The 19,571-nt window shown below is 34.5% G+C and overlaps 3 protein-coding genes across 3 annotated transcripts; 2 read left to right on the top strand and 1 right to left on the bottom strand.

Annotated features, from left to right (window-relative positions):
• Nucleotides 1–8,329: 8,329 nt before the first annotated feature.
• On the top strand, nucleotides 8,330–10,997 carry LOC127265742 (carotenoid cleavage dioxygenase 8 homolog B, chloroplastic). The gene is made up of 6 exons (XM_051295714.1): nucleotides 8,330–8,822; nucleotides 9,103–9,846; nucleotides 9,928–10,121; nucleotides 10,215–10,404; nucleotides 10,494–10,596; nucleotides 10,683–10,997. Exons 1-6 carry the CDS (start codon nucleotides 8,502–8,504, stop codon nucleotides 10,826–10,828), a joined length of 1,698 nt encoding a protein of 565 aa, XP_051151671.1. The 5' UTR covers nucleotides 8,330–8,501; the 3' UTR covers nucleotides 10,829–10,997.
• LOC127265743 (probable transcriptional regulatory protein At2g25830) lies at nucleotides 10,978–13,717 on the bottom strand. The gene is made up of 7 exons (XM_051295715.1): nucleotides 13,450–13,717; nucleotides 13,184–13,341; nucleotides 12,461–12,522; nucleotides 11,947–12,103; nucleotides 11,592–11,866; nucleotides 11,395–11,515; nucleotides 10,978–11,315 (listed from the first exon to the last, which is right to left on the bottom strand). The coding sequence occupies exons 1-7, from the start codon at nucleotides 13,547–13,549 to the stop codon at nucleotides 11,223–11,225; spliced, it is 966 nt and encodes a 321-aa protein (XP_051151672.1). The 5' UTR covers nucleotides 13,550–13,717; the 3' UTR covers nucleotides 10,978–11,222.
• A 753-nt stretch (nucleotides 13,718–14,470) lies between these two features.
• LOC127265606 (protein unc-13 homolog) lies at nucleotides 14,471–19,489 on the top strand. Its single transcript, XM_051295486.1, has 5 exons — nucleotides 14,471–15,088; nucleotides 15,889–16,758; nucleotides 17,021–17,476; nucleotides 17,872–18,061; nucleotides 18,137–19,489. Exons 1-5 carry the CDS (start codon nucleotides 14,546–14,548, stop codon nucleotides 19,063–19,065), a joined length of 2,988 nt encoding a protein of 995 aa, XP_051151443.1. The 5' UTR covers nucleotides 14,471–14,545; the 3' UTR covers nucleotides 19,066–19,489.
• The last annotated feature ends 82 nt before the right edge of the window (nucleotides 19,490–19,571 follow it).

Here is a 19,571-nt window from a genome sequence, read left to right as displayed (position 1 = left end):
AGTAATGACATTTGTGTAATACAGTGTAAGTTGAAATGATATTTATTATATTAGGTAGTAGTACAATTACTAAATTAGGAAATGATAACCTTGTTTTGGGACGGACGAAAATAGAAAATGACAATTTTTCAATGGGACGAATAAAATATTAAATATTTAACTTTTTCCTACTTTATCAAAACTCAAAAAACTTTTTCCTAAATATTGGGTGTGTTTGTTTCAAGATTTAAATATTTGAAAAAATAAATACTTAATTTGAAATTTTGAGGAAATTAATCGTACAAGTCTTTATTAAAATTTGTTTATAAAAAATGCATGTATACAATTTCAAATTGCACTAATCACTTACCAGAAATTATTATACACGAATACGTACACAATATATACACAATAATATGATATGTATATATATATATATATATCTATATATGTGTGTGTATGAAAATTATATCATAACTGGTCCAACGCAGGCACGTAATTTTCAAATCTTCCAAAGTTGATTAGTGGCATATATACATATATATTAATTATATATCCCTTTTATTACATGATTGAATATAATAATAATAATTACAAAAGCAGGGGAAAAATAATTCCATTTCAAGTATGCGATAATCGACGTTTATTTGGTAAATTGGTAGACTGGTAGCCACCTATAAAGAAATGAAAAAATAATCCTAAAAATAACTCAACTAATTAGCAAATAATATTTATAAATAAATAAATTTTGGTAGGTGATTGGAGAAGGCATAAGGCCAAGACATCCTACGTCTGCACTCCAATTAACAAATGTTTTGGCTGTCCCCTAATGATTCAGTTAAGATTCGCTTTAGTGCCACCATAATTATCTTATTATTATTATTATTATTATTATTATTATTATTATTATTATTATTATTATTATTATTATTATTATTATTATTATTATTTCAATCATACAGATGGGATGGATCATTGGCTCAATTATTTTTCAATTTCAGGGCTTCTTATACACACACAATGCAAAAATGTCGACATCAATATTATATGTATTAGATAAGTTACGTTATGCTTTATGCTTATATTTTAGATGTTATTACTTCATATAATGTAATAATGCATGTATTTAAATTATATTAATATAAATTGTGTATTCTCTACATTATATGCTATCAATACTGTATTGCTTTAATATATGTAATTTGTTATATACAATAACTGCACCTTTATATATACTTCTTTCTTAAAAAAATTCAATCAACTTTTTAATTAATGCATATTGCCAATTATATAATGTCCTGGGGGAATTAATTAGTAATATATATGTTTGATACAGATTGATTCCCTTAAAAAGAAAAAAATTAATTAATACATAGCTTTTTCACCCTCCCATTTAGGATTTTGTGTCGACAGAGAGAAATTGAATAAAAATATATGTAAGAAATTAGGTCAAAGCAAGGTTTGAAAAAACATTTGATTTTGACATGTATTATAGTGTGCAACATTGTCAACAATGTAGGACCAATTCCCTAAAGAACCATAACGCAACAATAATATTCATTATTTAATTTAAATATATATATATATATTATATACGCGTATATAAAAATTACTAGTAATTATTATATGGTCATAATTAAAGAAAGAAGCATTGTAGCCGACAGTACTTTAAGTAGGACAAGTACGTTGTTGTCCAGTCCTGAAAATATAAGCAAAAAATTATTACCACCAGCCCAGTTGCAATTTAACTCTGCGGTAGAGTATATTATTATTATTATTATTATTATTATTATTATTATTATTAAATTAAATATCATAGTGATGTTTTCAACATCAACAAATACTAGCACCTGGATCATTCCCTTTACTTTGAGATAATAATTTGCCACCGAACAATATGTTTTATATATATTTGCTTTGTTTGGTGTTTTAAAATTTAATATATATATATATATATTGTGAATATAGATTAAATAAATAAATACAAATACAAATACATATAGATTGTGAATATATAATAATAAAAATAATAATAATACAAAATTTAGTGTACATTATATTATGATTGCATTTGTTTGGAGATTTTTTTGGAACTTTTACTATTTATTAATATTTTTTATAAAAAAATCAAATTAAATATTTATTATTTTTTATATCTAGCAAAAAATAATTTTATATTTAAAATATTACATCAACAGTTATATATATATATTACACCGTAACTATTCCAATTAAACATTTTTATTATTTAAAATCGAAACACAAAATCTAAAGCTCTCTGATTACGGAGACATATGTGAAAAATTTTATAACTACTTATGAGAGTAATTTTTTTTAAAAGAAAAAAAAATCATTAAAATTTTCTTATTGAATATTAATTTTTATTTTCAAAACTACAAAGATCTCGGAGTTTAAATCCCCGAACAATCACACACCTATATTATTGATAATCTGAAAAATTGTCTGTATATATGTATGGAAGTGGGTCGGGTCATTACTGTACAAAAAACAGCTGGCGGCGATGTCGGCATGGAGGAAATAGGTGAAAATCAGTGATGTTGATGTCGCCACGTGGCAGTCACTGTACGGAAATGCATTTCTGTTTGTTTGAATTAATTAATTTATGTTTGCGTTTTAATTACAGTGTATGTCTCCGATTCTTGATTATTAATTAATTGTGGTCGTCTCATCTGCACAGTCACTTCACTGCTCTTTTGCGGCTGCCCCAGCCCAGCCCAGCCCAGCTATTTCACTCTTTTACCTTTTTCTCTCTATGCATCATCATCAAATTATCATAAAATATTATTTATATATATAAAAAGAGAAAAAGAAACCCTCTCTGACTGATACTGCCCCTTATCCGAAAATCCTTTTGCATGCATGCATGCATTTATTACAGTTTACGAGGCCAGTCCACAGGCACGTATATATGATTATAATACGAAGAAGAAAGAATATCTACCCTTCCATATATCTAAATTTAGGACCACAAAATTTTCAAATCTGACACAAACCCATCCCTCCCTATCTATGTCATCGCTGCCTGCCAAAACTATACATACATGTACACAAACATATTACGTATATTTAATTTCTCTAATAATAATAATAATGTAGGAACGAATGGCGGATGACGTGTCCGGAATTAATTGTATTCATTCTCGTGAGCTCTGTGAGAGTAATTTGTAATTAATGAACGGCGGGAATATATGGCTGTGGTGGGCCTGTCTATTAATGTGCCGCGTTATTGGGCCGGTTAATTATTTCTAGTCCAGCCCAAATAATCTCTCTTATTTGCAAATATTTGGAGATGAAGCCCAATTCAGAAAATATTATAAAATTATTTTATTTCTTTTAGAGTTAACCAAACCGGGGTTTAATTACTTGAATATTAATTTTACTTTCAATTTTTTTTTTTTTTTTTTTTTTTTTTTTTTTGTGTGTGTATAAAAGCACCAAGCACTTTTATTTCTTAATTTCAGAATATTATCGAAAAATATATATCAAATTAAAATAATATAAGATTCTATGAATAAATTGCATAATAATAGTGTTTGAAATTAATTTAAATAATAAAAATTCCCATTGAAAATGAAGTAGCATAGCAGCAGGCCATGGTTTAGTGAAAACCATTAAATTAGTTGACTTATAACGTTAAAGTTGCATTTGGTTGGATCCATCCATATTCTTCTTACAACATTAATGGGATTTTATGTTTCAACCATTACATGAGGTTTATGATATCACTTGATCCTCATCAGATCCTTTCACTATTATTTTTTCCTTTGATAAGATTTGGGGATCAAATTCAGTGCATGCCCTAGCTAATCCAATCTTTTTAATTAATTTCATTTCTGTCGATTAAAAGTGGAGATGATAGTGTTGATCGCATCTGCACCGTCAAATTTATCTACAATCTAACGGCAGAGATTAGGGGGTGGTTAAAAGGGTAATTTAATTAATTGATTTATATTATCGTTCATATCTAATATTAGCACCATACCAATGAGGCATTCTTACTCATTATCTACTAACTAATGCCCATTCATTTAACAAACACATATATATATATAAATATATATATACACACACACACACATTTATTTAATATTTCTTAAGTTTTTTTATTAATACAGTTCATCATCTTACATAATTTTTCATATTTCATATGGCATCTATATGTATAAGCAGCCTATGTTTATAATTGATTTATTCTAATATTTTGATGAAATAAATACTCAGCATAAAGATATTAGATTCGATATGAATATAAATCAAATATAAATATAAAAATTTTAATATTAAATTTGGTAATAAAAAATATATTTATTTATATACATAGTATAAAATAGTGTTATTTTTGCTAATGTAAAAAAAGAATTGTGTCAATTTGAAAAAAAAAAAAAAAAAAAAAGATAACTGCATTATTTTTATCAAGGTATTTTATTTTTGTTATTGAATATTTAAATTACAAAATTTCAAATTGAGTTAGATAAGACAAGAAGATAATCAAATCTTGAATCGAATATTTAAAATTATATTTTTAAAAATCGAATGGAATAATCGATTATTTTTCAATTAAATTCATTTACAACCCTACTAAGACTCCCCTCAGGAGAACCGCTCAATTAAAAGTTGACCATTGCACTCTTTTTTCAAACCACTTGCAATCTAGACAACTTATTTCACTAATTATTCCTTAATTTAGTCAAACATTAGAGAAGAAAATAAGGAAAATCATTATTCTAAACAAAGAATATATATACATATGTGTTTTTAGATCGAATATAATAACCTGCAAAAATTAAGTAAGTTGTAAAAGCTATTCTAAATTACGGATTATATTCGAAAAAGGTTGATAAAATTCAAACAAATTAAATGACATAACAATCACCAATTATCATATTGCAACAACAACAACAACACGACATTATTGGGATTCAATTTTTAATTATCCTTAATTATTAAATGTATATGTATAATTAAATTAAATTAAATTAAATTAATAGTGAGTGAGGTGGAAAGAGCTAGCATTGTTAAAGAGTGTATGAATATAGATATAGATATATAGAAGTGTGTGATTGAATTTAATTGAATTGAAGTGTGGTGATGGTGAAATTAGAGTAATTTTGTCTGCCACAAAAGGGGATTTTATATTTCCAAATTGTGGGAATCAACGAGACACAAAAGGACACGATCAATCTTGATGGTCCAAATTTTGGCCCACACCCACCCTCTAATAATCTCATGCTTATATATATATATATATATATTTATATTTTCAACTTTATATTTCTACCGTTTTCATATATATATATATTACTATTATTATCATCAAAATTATTAAAACATTAAAATACTTTCAAAGTATGTCTAAACACATTTTCAACCAAACTCATTGGAATTTAGGTGAAAATTTGCAATTGTTACTCTTGGATGACTCACTAACTTATTGCGGGTGAATACACTTAATGATGCCCACTTTTGCCCTAAGTGGGTTTCTAAACCTCAATCTTCATCCACACAAACATATTTATATATATATATATATATATATTTTTTGTTATTTGTTTGATGAAATAAATTTGATTAAATAAAATAAAACCCAATTATTAGTTAGTTTAGGTAGAACGGTGTGTGTGGCAGACATTTGGACCCCTTGCTGCATCTCTAAATGAAATATTTTCTACTAAAAGAAGGATTGCTTTTATCGGCCACTTTCCTAAAGGAGAATAAGCTATTATTATTATTATTATTATTATTATTATTATTATTATTAACACAACCTGCAGGGCTTCACTTGCACCTATTCTACTACCATCTATATTTTATTACACAAATTAAGATTTTAATTATTTATAGGTCATATTACAGTACTTAATCAATTGAAATATATCCACCTAATTATTACAGTAATTTTGTATATATATGTTGACAAAGACAAGTAATTTCCACGTGTAATATAATGTAGAGATCGAAGCTGCAGCCATACGAATAAATATTGCTTACAATTTTTGGCTTGATTATGCAGACGAATTGAATAAAATAATTAATTAATTAATTTTCAGATATTATTTGAGCATCTAATTATGTACGAGTTGAACATTAGCAATATTATTAGGATTCCTCCCCTGATAAAAACACAGTGCTTCTAAATTCAAATCTTTGGCATCAGGGAAAACAACACCAACCTTAACGTGATCCTGACGCACCCTAACTTTAATTATTTAATTAACATATATTTAATTAATTAATTACACCCCCCCCCCCCCCCCCCCCCCCCCCCCCCCTGTCAATTTTACATACCAATTTAGGGTTTCTATTTTCTTGGATTTTATTTTTATTTTTTTGTTACTATACAAATTCAATAATATTATTTTTTGCCTTAAATATATCTCTTCTTTCTAACCCAACCTACAATTTACAAGATTAGTTATTGAGAATTTCATTGGGAATGGCTTTAATTAAATTAGTCATTCTGCACTCTTCATTCACTACTATTAGTATTACCATTGTAAATAAGTGCCTTCATTTAGTGTTTTAATCTTACAAGAATTTTCTAAAATATTATTTTTACAAAATAATATATTACTATATACATATAACAAAAAAAAAGTTAATAAAAACATACAAAGCATATTCGTTGCAATATTCTCACAATTCTTCATATCTCATACGAAAATCACTTAAATATATAAATACAAACAAACACACTCATTTAATTTTTTTCTTTTATTCTTTTGTTAAATAGATTTATATTAATTAAACACATTGATTTTTATTTTTTTAAAAAAATTACTTGTATATGATATATTTTATAAAATCATTTTTAATTTGATTAATCACATCATCTCATATTTCACTTTATTTATAATCAAATGTATTATATCATATTCTAAACTTTTACATCATGCATGACAATCCCAATCGATAGCTATAGTATCAAAACATAACCAAACATCGCGTTTATTTAATTTGTCTTTTAACTAAATGTTTTATTATCATTCAACTTAGTTCCACTAAATATATATATATATATATTATTTTCGATTATAAAATTTTATATTAAATTACAATTTTAAGTTAGAACACAGATGAAAAGCTCAAATCTAAACATAAACCAGACAAACCAATAAATATCACTATTAACATTTCAAATAAATTTAAATCCAAAACTCGGGGTTTGTTTGTCCAACCAAAACACTAAACTTCATTTCCCATGAATATTAAAAAGTAAAACAATACATATATACAATAACATGAAAATATTCAAAATAATCAATAATTTTATATAAAATATTACTTTAATATTTTTGACACATCCTTCATACTTCACACAAAAATAATTCACATCTTTCCTTTATTTCACACAAAAAATAATTACAATTAAACAAACACAGTCTAAAATCTAAAATCTAAACATAGACCAACCAAACCCATTAATAGGAATATGATGTTTTATGAAATAAATAATTGTTTAATATAATATTTTATGAACAAGTTATTATTTGATAAATAGTGTCAAACTATTTTTTTTTAAAAAAAAAATCTATGTAAATAGAAGGGAAAAAATCAAATATAATCCCAATAAAAGCAAAAATTGCTGTCAATACTAGTACTAAATGTTCTTTATATACTCTCTAATATGTTTTATTTTAGTTTGTTGCAATATTTTTAAAATAGAAACTAATTAACTACACTTTATCTTATCACACCACTCTAATAGAAAAAATAAGTATATATAATCTATTTAATCACATCACATATTTCTCAAATTATTCTACTTAATACAACTTTTAAATTATCGTATCGAAAATAAAATATTACACCGTATGGGAACGGAAGGAGCCTCTGGCCTCAGTTCAGATCAGATGCCGCATCAGTTCTGGTACATCTACGTCAATATTGTCGTTAATTTTTTTTAACGACAAGACAGTACAAATTTTTATAATAAAATTAAAATTGATTATTTTTTCTCTTATTGACACCATATTTAATTTTTTTCTCTAACTAAAAAAAACCCTTCATATATATATTTGATCGAATGTCATGATTCTTTTTTCTTTTTTTTTTAATTATATGAAAGTCCACCGTCACTGAAATTCAATGTCCACGCCACCATGCTATTCCTTATAGGACATGTTATGATCCATGGTTATTACAAAGGAACACTATTTGTTTTGTCATCTAATTAATTTTATTTCATTGTTCCTCCGTCCATCAAAACCCTAATTATTAATAAATATTTTATACATATATGTATGTGGGATTCCTGTGTCTCGTTGTGTAATAGGGATCCACATTGAAGATTCCACTATTCATTCACACTCACTAAAGTTACAGTTGAAAGGCACCAATATTCCTCGTTACTTCCTATAAATACTTCGTCGGAATCGCCTAATGATAAGCATCAACACACTGCTGCCATCTATAGCTCCATCGTTTCATGTTCATTACAACCTCGTATAGCTAGAAAGACAGCTTCTGTTCTTGAAATCTCATCCATCATCACTAATCTTTTCATGGCTAATTCCCAGCTTGCTGTTTCGACTTCCGTCAAAGTCCCCTCACGAATCTCCACCCACCCATCCCTTCGTCCACTTCATAAACGCCATGATCGCCTCTCTCATTGCTCTATATTTGGGGAAAGATTAAAGTCCTTACATCCTGTCAAAGGAAGTAGGAAATTCATCAGGCTGAAAATTTCCTGCGTTGCCACTAAACAAGGTTCAGCTGTTGCTGCTGACCCTGCAAATGATCAGAAACTCGTAGCCTGGACCAGTGTCAAGCAGGAAAAATGGCGGGGAGAGCTTCGTGTTCAAGGGGAAATTCCACTATGGCTGGTATGTCTGTAAATTGGTGCTTTTACAGGGATGAAGTTTTAGAGGGCTCCTGGGACGTAAACGCCAAGATGAATCCATGCCATTTGTTTTGGCTTTACAACGGTGTGGATTTTTCGGGTGTTTTGGTCCCGGGACCGCCGAGCATGTAGTATCTTGCTGGACGGCTGGGATCTCAATCCGCATTTTGATTAATAATTTATATATATTTTTTCAATTTTTAAACTGCACTTGACAGTGATTAATTAAATTAAATTAATATTAATTAATCAATTGCATGCAGAGTGGAACCTACCTTAGGAACGGCCCAGGGCAATGGCACATCGGCGATTACAACTTCCGGCACCTCTTCGACGGCTACGCCACCCTCGTCGGCCTCCACTTCGACGGCGGCCGCCTCGTCATGGCTCACCGTCAGGTCCAATCGGAAGCCTACAAGGCCGCCAAGCAGAACAACAAGCTCTGCTACCGCGAATTCTCCGAAGTCCCTAAAACCGACAACTTCCTGACCTACATCGGCGACCTCGCCAAGCTCTTCTCCGGCGCCTCCTTGACCGACAATGCCAACACCGGCGTCGTCAAGCTCGGCGACGGCCGAGTCGTCTGCCTCACGGAGACAATCAAGGGCTCCATCGTAGTCGATCCCGAAACCCTAGACACATTGGGGAGATTCGAATACAGCGATCATTTGGGTGGGTTGATCCACTCGGCCCACCCGATTGTTACGGACTCGGAGTTCTTAACCCTATTACCCGATTTGATCAACCCGGGTTACTTAGTGGTGAGAATGGAGCCCGGCACCAATGAGAGGAAGATCATTGGCCGGGTCAACTGCCGGGGCGGCCCGGCCCCTGGTTGGGTCCATTCTTTTCCGGTGACGGAGAATTACGTGGTGGTGCCGGAGATGCCGCTGAGATACTGCGCCCAGAATCTTCTTAGGGCGGACCCCACCCCGCTCTTCAAATTCGAGTGGCATCCCAACTCCAAAGCTTACATTCACGTCATGTGTAAAGCCAGTGGCAGAATTGTAAGATAATTTTTTATTTCATCTCTGCTTCCATTTTCATGAATCCATGTTGTCTGATCCGGTGTGGATGAACGAGTGAAGGTATCGAGCGTGGAGGTTCCTCTGTTCGTGACGTTCCATTTCATCAACGCGTACGAGGAGGAAGATGAGGAGGGACGAGTGACGGCCATTATTGCAGACTGCTGCGAGCACAATGCCGATACGACTATATTGCAGAACCTCACACTTCAGAATCTCCGGTCACTTTCCGGCCAGGATGTCCTGCCGGATGCCAGGTACGTTGTAGTAGCAGTAGTGGTGATTTCATAAGCATACATACGATGATACTAATGGTTATTTAATTAATTAACCTCGTCATGTAATATTAGGGTTGGAAGATTCAGGATTCCACTAGATGGAAGCCCTAATGGCAGTTTATACGCAGCGCTTGATCCGGAAGAACATGGAAAAGGCCTCGACATGTGCAGCTTTAATCCTACCTTTCTTGGTAAGAAATACAGATATGCTTATGCCTGTGGCGCCAAGAGACCTTGCAACTTCCCCAACACACTCACTAAGGTACTTCAATATATACATACATATATATATATATATATATTATATATATAGATACTTATCTGTGGTTGGGGTTGAATGTTTAATTACAGCTAGACTTGGTGGAGAAGAAGGCCAAGAACTGGTTCGACGAAGGGTCCGTACCATCAGAACCCTTTTTCGTGCCACGTCCGGGAGCAACCGAGGAAGATGATGGTAAGCTATACATGCTCTCTAAAATTATATTTCATTACAGTTGGAAACATGACAGAATCTGAATGTGTAATGACAATGAACTACAGGAGTGGTAATATCAATGATCAGTGACAAAAATGGAGAAGGATACGCACTACTGCTGGATGGGTCGACTTTTGAAGAAATAGCGCGAGCAGAGTTCCCTTACGGCCTTCCCTACGGGCTGCACGGGTGTTGGGTTCCAAAGACATGAACTTACGAGTGTATTGAAAACGCAAATAGTTATGACACTAGTCGTTGATCATATGCCCTATAAAGCAATTTGTAGTATATGATTACAGCCGTAATCATCGACTGACAGTCCATGGAGAGAATTCCCGGATCATGCAGGATGCATATAGCTCAATGAAATAAAATTTCCATTCGATCAAAATTATTACGTTTCGAATTCAAAGAAAGTTTTATGCCCAAGCAATGCATAAGATGTAATGAACTAGCAACTTTGAGACTATTGAACTATCAAATCTAAAAAACAACAGCGCAATTACCTCGCTCTTGATCGTTGGAACATAGCGAGAGGGAAATCCCGATGGCCCAAAACTACAATTTGATTGATGAACAGCTGAAGTGAAGATGGATCGATCAAGTCATTTCTGATCTGTGTATACTGCATCAACATCGTCGAGCTCAAGTAGCTTGGAGAGCAACTCCTTGTTCAAGTCCCTAGCTTCGTCATCTACCTGAAACACACAAGACGCTTATAATAACCTTATTACCAAAATCAGTTCCAGAAATATAAAAAATGGCGAATTGGCAAACCTCGACAGGTGTCAACGGAATAAGTTCAAATCCACCATCAGTTTCAAATGGTATTGATTCCTCGCTTAGTTTTGTCAATATGGAGGAGTAATTGTCCAATGAGCTTATTATTTTGTAGTGTCTGTAATCGAAAGAAACTAATTAGATCTTGAAAGCAAACCGATGGCAGATTAAAACATATTATGAAGTTCAATAACCTTTCTGAATCTTCGTCATGGTCATCTTCGTCCTCTGAGGGTTCAATAATATCATCTGCACCAGAATCCAGAGCAATAGCAAGAAGCTGATCTTTGTCAGCATCTGAAACCTTTATACTAACAACTCGAGCACGTCTAAACTTGAACATGATTGATCCGGAATCTGCCATTTTCCCTCCATAGTCCTTCACCACTTCTCTAATGGCTGCCACAGATCGGTTCACTTTATCAGTTAACACCTGAACGATTATTCCAGCTCTACCATAACCATAGACCTGAACGAACACAAAAACCTTGCTTGATATAACGAAGAGTGGCTGATCAAATATGTGAATATGAGCTCTAGTCCAATGACCTCATAGAATTTCTCAATGTATGCTTCTTGACCCTTCTCTGAAGCTCTCTTGATGTTACGATCTATGATATCCTTAGGTATATCGAGCTCCTTTGCTTTATCAAACAAAGCAGCCAAGGCCGTATTAGATACCGGACTGGAACCACCTTTCTTGACACTGGGACATTCATGACATATAGGTCATAATCCATAAAAATGAAATAATGTGAACTAAGTTTGAAATTGTAAAAGAAAGAGTTCGAAAAACCAGCTTCCATTGATATGTAGATAGGCACCATTCGCCTATACTAACCCTTTCTACCAACTCCCTTACCATTCATCCACAAAAAAAACCACCAAAATGAAAGCTAAAAAGATTAAATTTATTCTGATTTTTCATTTATATGCTCGTCTTTAATAATTTTGTATAGATTTGCAAGTGAATTACGTCCACAAACACAATTCTTCTGCTACACAAGATTATCTTTGCATAATTTTGTTTCAAGTAAACATGTGATAAAGAATCGTAACTTACGCCGACACAACTTCCTTCCCAAATCTTGCATAAAGCTTAGCCTTTTTAGCATCCTGAGCAGTCTGGAATAAAGAAGAAGATCAATATCAATAACATACCATGGCAAACCCTACCATTTAAGAGATACAGCATTACTATAATCTGATGAAAACATATATCATATTAGTTATTTACATCACACATAATAGTTATGACCATATTGGGATTATTCATGCAGAAAAGCGACATTGTGCCGAAAACTTCACGTATGGTCTAGAAGAATTAGTTGACAATCTAGAGTTATAAATTTGATGCTGTTGGCTTCGAGCAAGAAGACACAAGCAAATCTTTAACGCACTTCCTCAAATGTAGAAAAGTCCATAAAAAGCAATCAAGAATAGCCAGAGTTCACTATAGATGTCCAAATTCAGACACAAAATACGATCACTGGTGCAGACTTAACACCTGGTTTTGACCCAATTAAGCTAAAATGATCACTGGTGTCAGTCTTCCAACACAGATGCATAATTCTGCATTCAAATTAGATCGAACAATTGATAAGTCCACTTTCAGGTCCCTACTTCCCATCAAGCAAGAAATACTAATCAGAATGAGTACAAATGCCATGACTTGTAAGGAAATGATTCATCTAAGCGTCATCTAGATCAGATAGTTTAAGCTTTTAAGAATATATAAATTAGGGTAAAATAATAAAATAAAAATCACAGACTGAAAAATGAATACCTTTCTGCCAGCAATTTTACAGGATCGCCTGCCCATACACAAAGGCGGGGAAGTTGAAATTTTCCTATCCGAATTTCCATATTTTGGAGCACAAAATGAAGCCCATGAACCAGAAGACGAGTAGCAAGAAAGAGATGACAATTCTCCGCCCAGTAAACCTGCTCAAGATTCACAATCCACAAAGAAACTCTATTTCGATCAACATATAACATATAACAACAATATACCAGCCTTTTGTGTTGTGGACAAAGAGAAAGGGTTTTAACTGTTGGGAGAAAGGAATTTAGGGGTTTGAGTAGAAACCCCATTCGAATATCTGACAAGTAGTGAACCAAAACCTCTCACTACTGACGATGAAGAAGCCATCTTATTCCCTTTACATGAAATGTGATTCCAATCCAATCCAAGAACCTCCTCCGATTGAAATAGCTAAGGATGATTTTTTTGTAGCCTGCGTTTCCCCTGTACAGAGAAATTGAAAGCAAAAGGTAGAAAAACTAGAAACAGGACACAGTGAAACTTTCTTTCAAGATATGTTTTTTCGATATACGTTGTTGATCCAAACACAAGAATCTTCTAACAGTGTCTATGCATCAGTTAGTTAGGCCCAACCCATCACACATCTCTGACTGCAGTCAAGCCCTAAAAGAGAACACACTTTAGGGCCCATCATCACCTCTTGCAATAACAGACTACTGTAGTTTCAACCGGACAAGCAAATATGGAATATCAAATATGCAGCTGGAATGTGTTGGCCGTCGGGGCGGTAATAGACGTTTCACAATCATTGCTGTGACTCCGTCGATTAGACAGACAGGCTTATATCATCAAATTTATCAAATATCAATAGAATGGTGTACTAAAAAACAGACAAGTGGTGGCAGCTGGGAGAAATTATATAAAATATTTTTAAAATGATGATAAAATCTTCTTGGCATGTTCTTTTTGCATTCAGGAGGATATTAGAGAATTTTTTGTTAAAAAAAATATCTAAGTAGTCTTATTTTATGAATTTTGAATAAAAATGATTCTATACTCAGGATTTTATTTACCTTTTTCTACTTTACTTTGAGAATAGAATCAAGGTGAGCCAAGACGGTGTCGTTTAATTTGAAAGGGATGGGTCATCTAAGTTTGCGGGTGCGGCCAAATAATTATCTAGCTGGACTGATATTCACGTTAATTCTATTATTTAAAAACAAATTATTATTTATCTAGGGTTAGAAGAATAAATAAATAAAGGTATGTATATATATTAATCAATTAATGAAAATAATTTGAGCAATAAATCTATCGGAGAACACGCTTTTCCCTTGTGCAGAGCAGTTTTACTTTCTGGGACTCTCTCTGCTCACAGTATCCATGGCGTCCATCTTCCGAGACCGAACCCTCGGCCACTCCCGGCGGGACTCCTTCTCCTCGTCTTCCTCGGCTGCCGCCGCCACTGCTTCTCCTTCCACCGCCACCTCCCGCATCGCGCCGTCCGCAATTTCGCCTGCTTTAAACCCATTGCCTTCCCCATTCGGCGATCTCACCCCCACTCTCTCAGATTCCGACCTCCGCGCCACTGCGTACGAGATCTTTCTATCCGCTAACCGCTCCTCCACTTCCAAGCCTCTAACTTATGTTTCTAACAATAGTCACAGCAGTTCACCCACCGGCAATAGTAGCCCCGCCAATTCCACTGCTTCTCTGCAGAGATCATTGACCTCGGCGGCGGCATCCAAGATGAAGAAGGCGCTTGGGATGAGATCCATCAGCTCCAAACGGAGCCCCGATTCGAATAATTCCGGTAAAGTGAAGAAGCCGGTTACGATGGGGGAACTAATGAGGACGCAGATGAGAATTTCGGATGCCACTGATTCCAGAATTCGCAGGGGTTTGTTGAGGATTTCTGCCGGCCAGGTTAAATAGCTGCATTCTGGCGGCGAATGAGATGCTTGATTTGTTGCAATTTTTACTTTTATTGTCCGAGTTTAGTTATGTGTCGTCTAGCTTCTGCATTTTTTCTTGAAAATGCTGCCTCTGCAATTAGTAACTGGACTTCGATCTGGAGTGTAGGCATGGCCATAACTTGGAATATTGAAAAATTCGTTCTTTTGGGTCGTAAAAACGGGGAATTTAATCTTTATTGTGCATGGAAGAGTGGAGATCGTGTGATCTGAACCCTTAGGGTTCTAGATTGATGGCGGCAGATGTTTTATTGATGTTTAAACTGTTTTTCTGTTAATGCTTTTTCTCCTGATCTCTGGCTGCTGATTTATCAAATATTGCTGATCAGGTGATTCTCTTCAATTTGTTTCCCGATGTTTGTGGTAGAAAGGCTTATCAATTTAGAGTTACTAGGTTGACTCTTAGTTTACATAGTGAATTAGGCTTCTTGTCCGTGTTTGTAGGCTTTTTTCAAATGAGGTGATTAAAGCATGACACAGAGGTTGAAATGCATCCTTCTACGAGAAGCTTCTAAGAGTTTTTAAAATTTCCTTAGTATATGCTAATCACCTCTCAGATTTGGGCGTTATGCTAATTCCCATGTTGTCGCTGCCAAGTATATCTATCAATGATTTGGGCAGTAGTATCTTTCTCTCATATTTGTATCTTAATCATCGTTGAGCATTATTCATAAAAAAAATAAAAATTTTCTTTTGATCCATTTGTCCAACAATCGAGGTATTCATAAAGACGGCTCATTTTACTTTGTGCAGGTTGGAAGAAGAAATGAATCTATGATTCTCCCATTAGAGTTTTTACAGCAATTCAAGGCTTCAGATTTCACGGACCACGAAGAATATGAAGCATGGCAGAAGAGAAACCTTAGAATGCTTGAGGCTGGTCTGCTTTTGCACCCTCACATGCCTTTGGAAAAGTCTAATGTTGCTGCTCAACGGTTGCGCCAAATTATTCGTGCAGCCTTGGACCAGCCAATAGAAACTGGAAGAAATAATGAGTCAATGCAAGTGCTTCGTACTACAGTAATGGCACTTGCAAACAGAACATCTGATGGAGCTCCACTTGAATCCAGCCACTGGGCAGATGGTTTCCCGTTGAATCTTCGTTTATACGAAATGCTTCTACAAGCCTGCTTTGATATTAGTGACGAAACATCCATTGTAGAGGAAGTTGATGAGCTAATGGAACTCATAAAGAAAACATGGGCAATCTTGGGACTGAATCAGATGCTGCACAATCTGTGCTTTACGTGGGTTCTATTCAACCGATATGTTGCTACTGGGCAAGTTGAAAATGATCTCTTATGTGCTGCTGACAATCAACTTGCTGAAGTTGCTAAGGATGCAAAAATGACAAAAGATCCAATTTACTCCAAGATTTTGAGTTCTACATTGACTGCCATGTTGGGTTGGACTGAGAAGAGGCTCTTGGCTTATCACGAAACATTTGATAGTGGGAACATTGATACCATGCAAAGCATTGTGTCTATTGGGGTAGTGGCTGCTAAGATATTGGTGGAGGATATATCAAATGAGTATCGTAGGAGAAGGAAAAATGAAGTTGATGTTGCTCTCAGCAGAATTGATACTTACATAAGATCGTCACTTCGCACTGCATTTGCCCAGGCAAGTTGAATGTGAATAGTAGAATGAACTATTGTTGACATGGAAATTGTACGAGCCTAATATACCCAGTGGCAGATGTGTAATAGCATGGGGTTGCATATATCGTTGTTATGCACTAAATTGTTTGCATATGTGATGCCATTTTCCTAATATGCATCAGGGGGTCCTCTTATTTTATGTTCTGGGTTGCCTAACATTTACATTTATTGTGTTCACAATTTGGATATTTAGGCTTTTGACGTTTTAAAATTTTGACATGTAGATTATGGAAAAGGCTGATTCAAGTAGAAGAGCATCGAGAAATCAGCCAAAACCTCTTCCTGTTCTTGCCATCCTGGCCAAGGATGTTGGCGATCTTGCAATCAAAGAGAAGAACACATTTAGCCCCATCTTGAAGAGTTGGCACCCCCTTGCTGCCGGTGTTGCTGTTGCCACTCTACATGCTTGCTATGGGAATGAACTAAAGCAATTTATTTCAGGCATTACAGATTTGACACCAGATGCTGTGCAAATATTAAGAGCTGCTGATAAGTTGGAAAAAGATCTTGTCCAAATTGCTGTTGAAGATTCGGTGGATAGTGATGATGGTGGAAAGGCTATAATTCGTGAGATGCCTCCTTTTGAAGCTGAAGGCGCGATAGCCAACATGGTAAAAGTCTGGATGAAGACAAGATTAGACACCCTGAAGGAATGGGTTGACAGAAATCTCCAACAGGAGGTACCTTTACTTGTGTACATGTTAGGACATTGCAGCTTTGCAACTTTATTGCATATTAGATACACCATACACAGATTAAAGATATGCAATGGCCTTCATATAATAATTTTCATCTGTTCCAAGATCTCTGAACAAGTTTTCGGTGCACCTCAAGACTTAAATTGTTAATAGTGATCAATTTTTCACCTCTTGGTATTCTTTCTGCAAAAGACTAGTTTATTCACTTTAAATAAGGTTTTTTAATCTAGTGCTATCAAAAGCTGAATATAGTAAACCTGATTTCTACCTTATGGTAGGAACATCATTAATGTGTAGGTGAATGACCATTTATATCAATGAATTCCTGCCATTTAAATCTTGTACTTATCTTTTACACCATCCTTTCAATTTTGTAGGTTTGGAATCCACGAGCTAATCAAGAGGGATGTGCTCCTTCAGCTGTTGAGGTTTTACGAACAGTTGACGAGACCTTGGATGCATTCTTTCAGCTGCCCATACCGATGCATCCTGCACTGCTCCCAGACTTAATTACTGGCCTTGACAAATGCCTTCAATATTATGCAAATAAAGCAAAATCTGGCTGTGGTAATAATGCTTAGCTAGCTCAAGAGATTTTGTACTGTAACCTAGAAATCTATAACTGAAATATTTTATGTGCAGGTACAAAAAACATGTACATTCCTACAATGCCGGCATTAACCAGATGTAATGTGGGGACAAAATTTCAATGGAAGAAGAAAGAGAAGCCACCTATCACTCAGAGAAGAAACCCTCAGGTTGCAACTGCCAATGGGGAGGGCTCTTCGGGGGTACCACAGCTATGTGTTCGTATAAATTCATTGCATAAAATACGGATGGAGTTGGAAGGCATTGAGAAAAGAATAATAACCCTGTTGAGGAACTCAGAGTCTGCTCATGTGGAAGATTTCTCAAATGGATTGGGGAAAAAGTTTGAACTCACGCCTCCTACATGCATCGAGGCAGTCCAACAACTCTCTGAAGGGCTTGCTTACAAAATTGTCTTCCATGATCTAAGCCACGTTTTATGGGATTCACTCTATGTCGGTGAACCTTCATCTTCAAGAATCACCCCTTTTGTCCAGGAGCTTGAGCGGAATCTCACCACTGTGGCTGATATCGTTCATGAAAGAGTCCGTACTCGAATAATTGCTGATGTGATGAGAGCTTCGTTTGATGGCTTTCTATTGGTTCTGCTCGCCGGAGGTCCAACACGCGCCTTTACTGTACAGGACTCCCAGATAATAGAGGATGATTTCAAGTCCCTGAAGGAACTTTTCTGGGCCAATGGAGATGGATTGCCTAACGATATAATTGACAAATTTTCGGCAAAAGCAAGAGATGTCCTTCCACTGTTAAGAACAGATACAGATAGTCTTGTTGACCGGTTTAAACGACTGACTTTGGAAAAATATGGCTCCTCTGCTAAATCCAGATTTCCCTTACCTACAACATCGGGTGACTGGAACCCGACTGATCCTAACACGCTGTTGCGTGTTCTTTGCTACAGGAATGATGAAGCTGCTACAAAGTTTCTGAAGAAGACCTATAATTTACCAAAGAAGCTGTAACTATCCTTGCGGGATCCTTATGGATTCTGCCCATTGGGGAAGGCAGTTACCGAATTTTCTATTGAAACTTGGAATTGCGCGGTACCTGGTACGGCTCCGAGGTTTTTATTTAAGGTCTGTTTATTGCAATGCTTGAATATAAGTAGTATTAGGAGAGGTAGATTCAACTTGGTGGCATATATGTTTCATAGATGACGAGATTCGTTTGTTCTTTGATACTGGTTCTGTTTTTTTTTTTTTTTTTTTCCTGCTGTTCTAAGGTACGGTACGTCTGCGTGTGATTTTTTGTTGTAGAGAAGTCGGTGAATATGTGCATAAAGAAACTCTGGACCTTTATATGTGCTGAAGTATTTGTTATTTAACATTTGCATAAATGTTATACATTTGTTTTTACCATGAAATTTTTGTTATGTGATTTATCATTTTAGTCTGGAGTGTGGCGCAAATTAGTTTCGTAAGTAAAATTCTTTTGCAGTTTTAATTCTTCGGAAGATGCTTGTGTGGCA

This window comes from Andrographis paniculata, unplaced genomic scaffold (assembly GCF_009805555.1).
Source record: "Andrographis paniculata isolate CXL003 unplaced genomic scaffold, ASM980555v1 Contig73END, whole genome shotgun sequence".
NCBI classification, from domain to species: domain Eukaryota; kingdom Viridiplantae; phylum Streptophyta; class Magnoliopsida; order Lamiales; family Acanthaceae; genus Andrographis; species Andrographis paniculata.
This window is presented reverse-complemented; position numbering and strand designations above follow the sequence as displayed.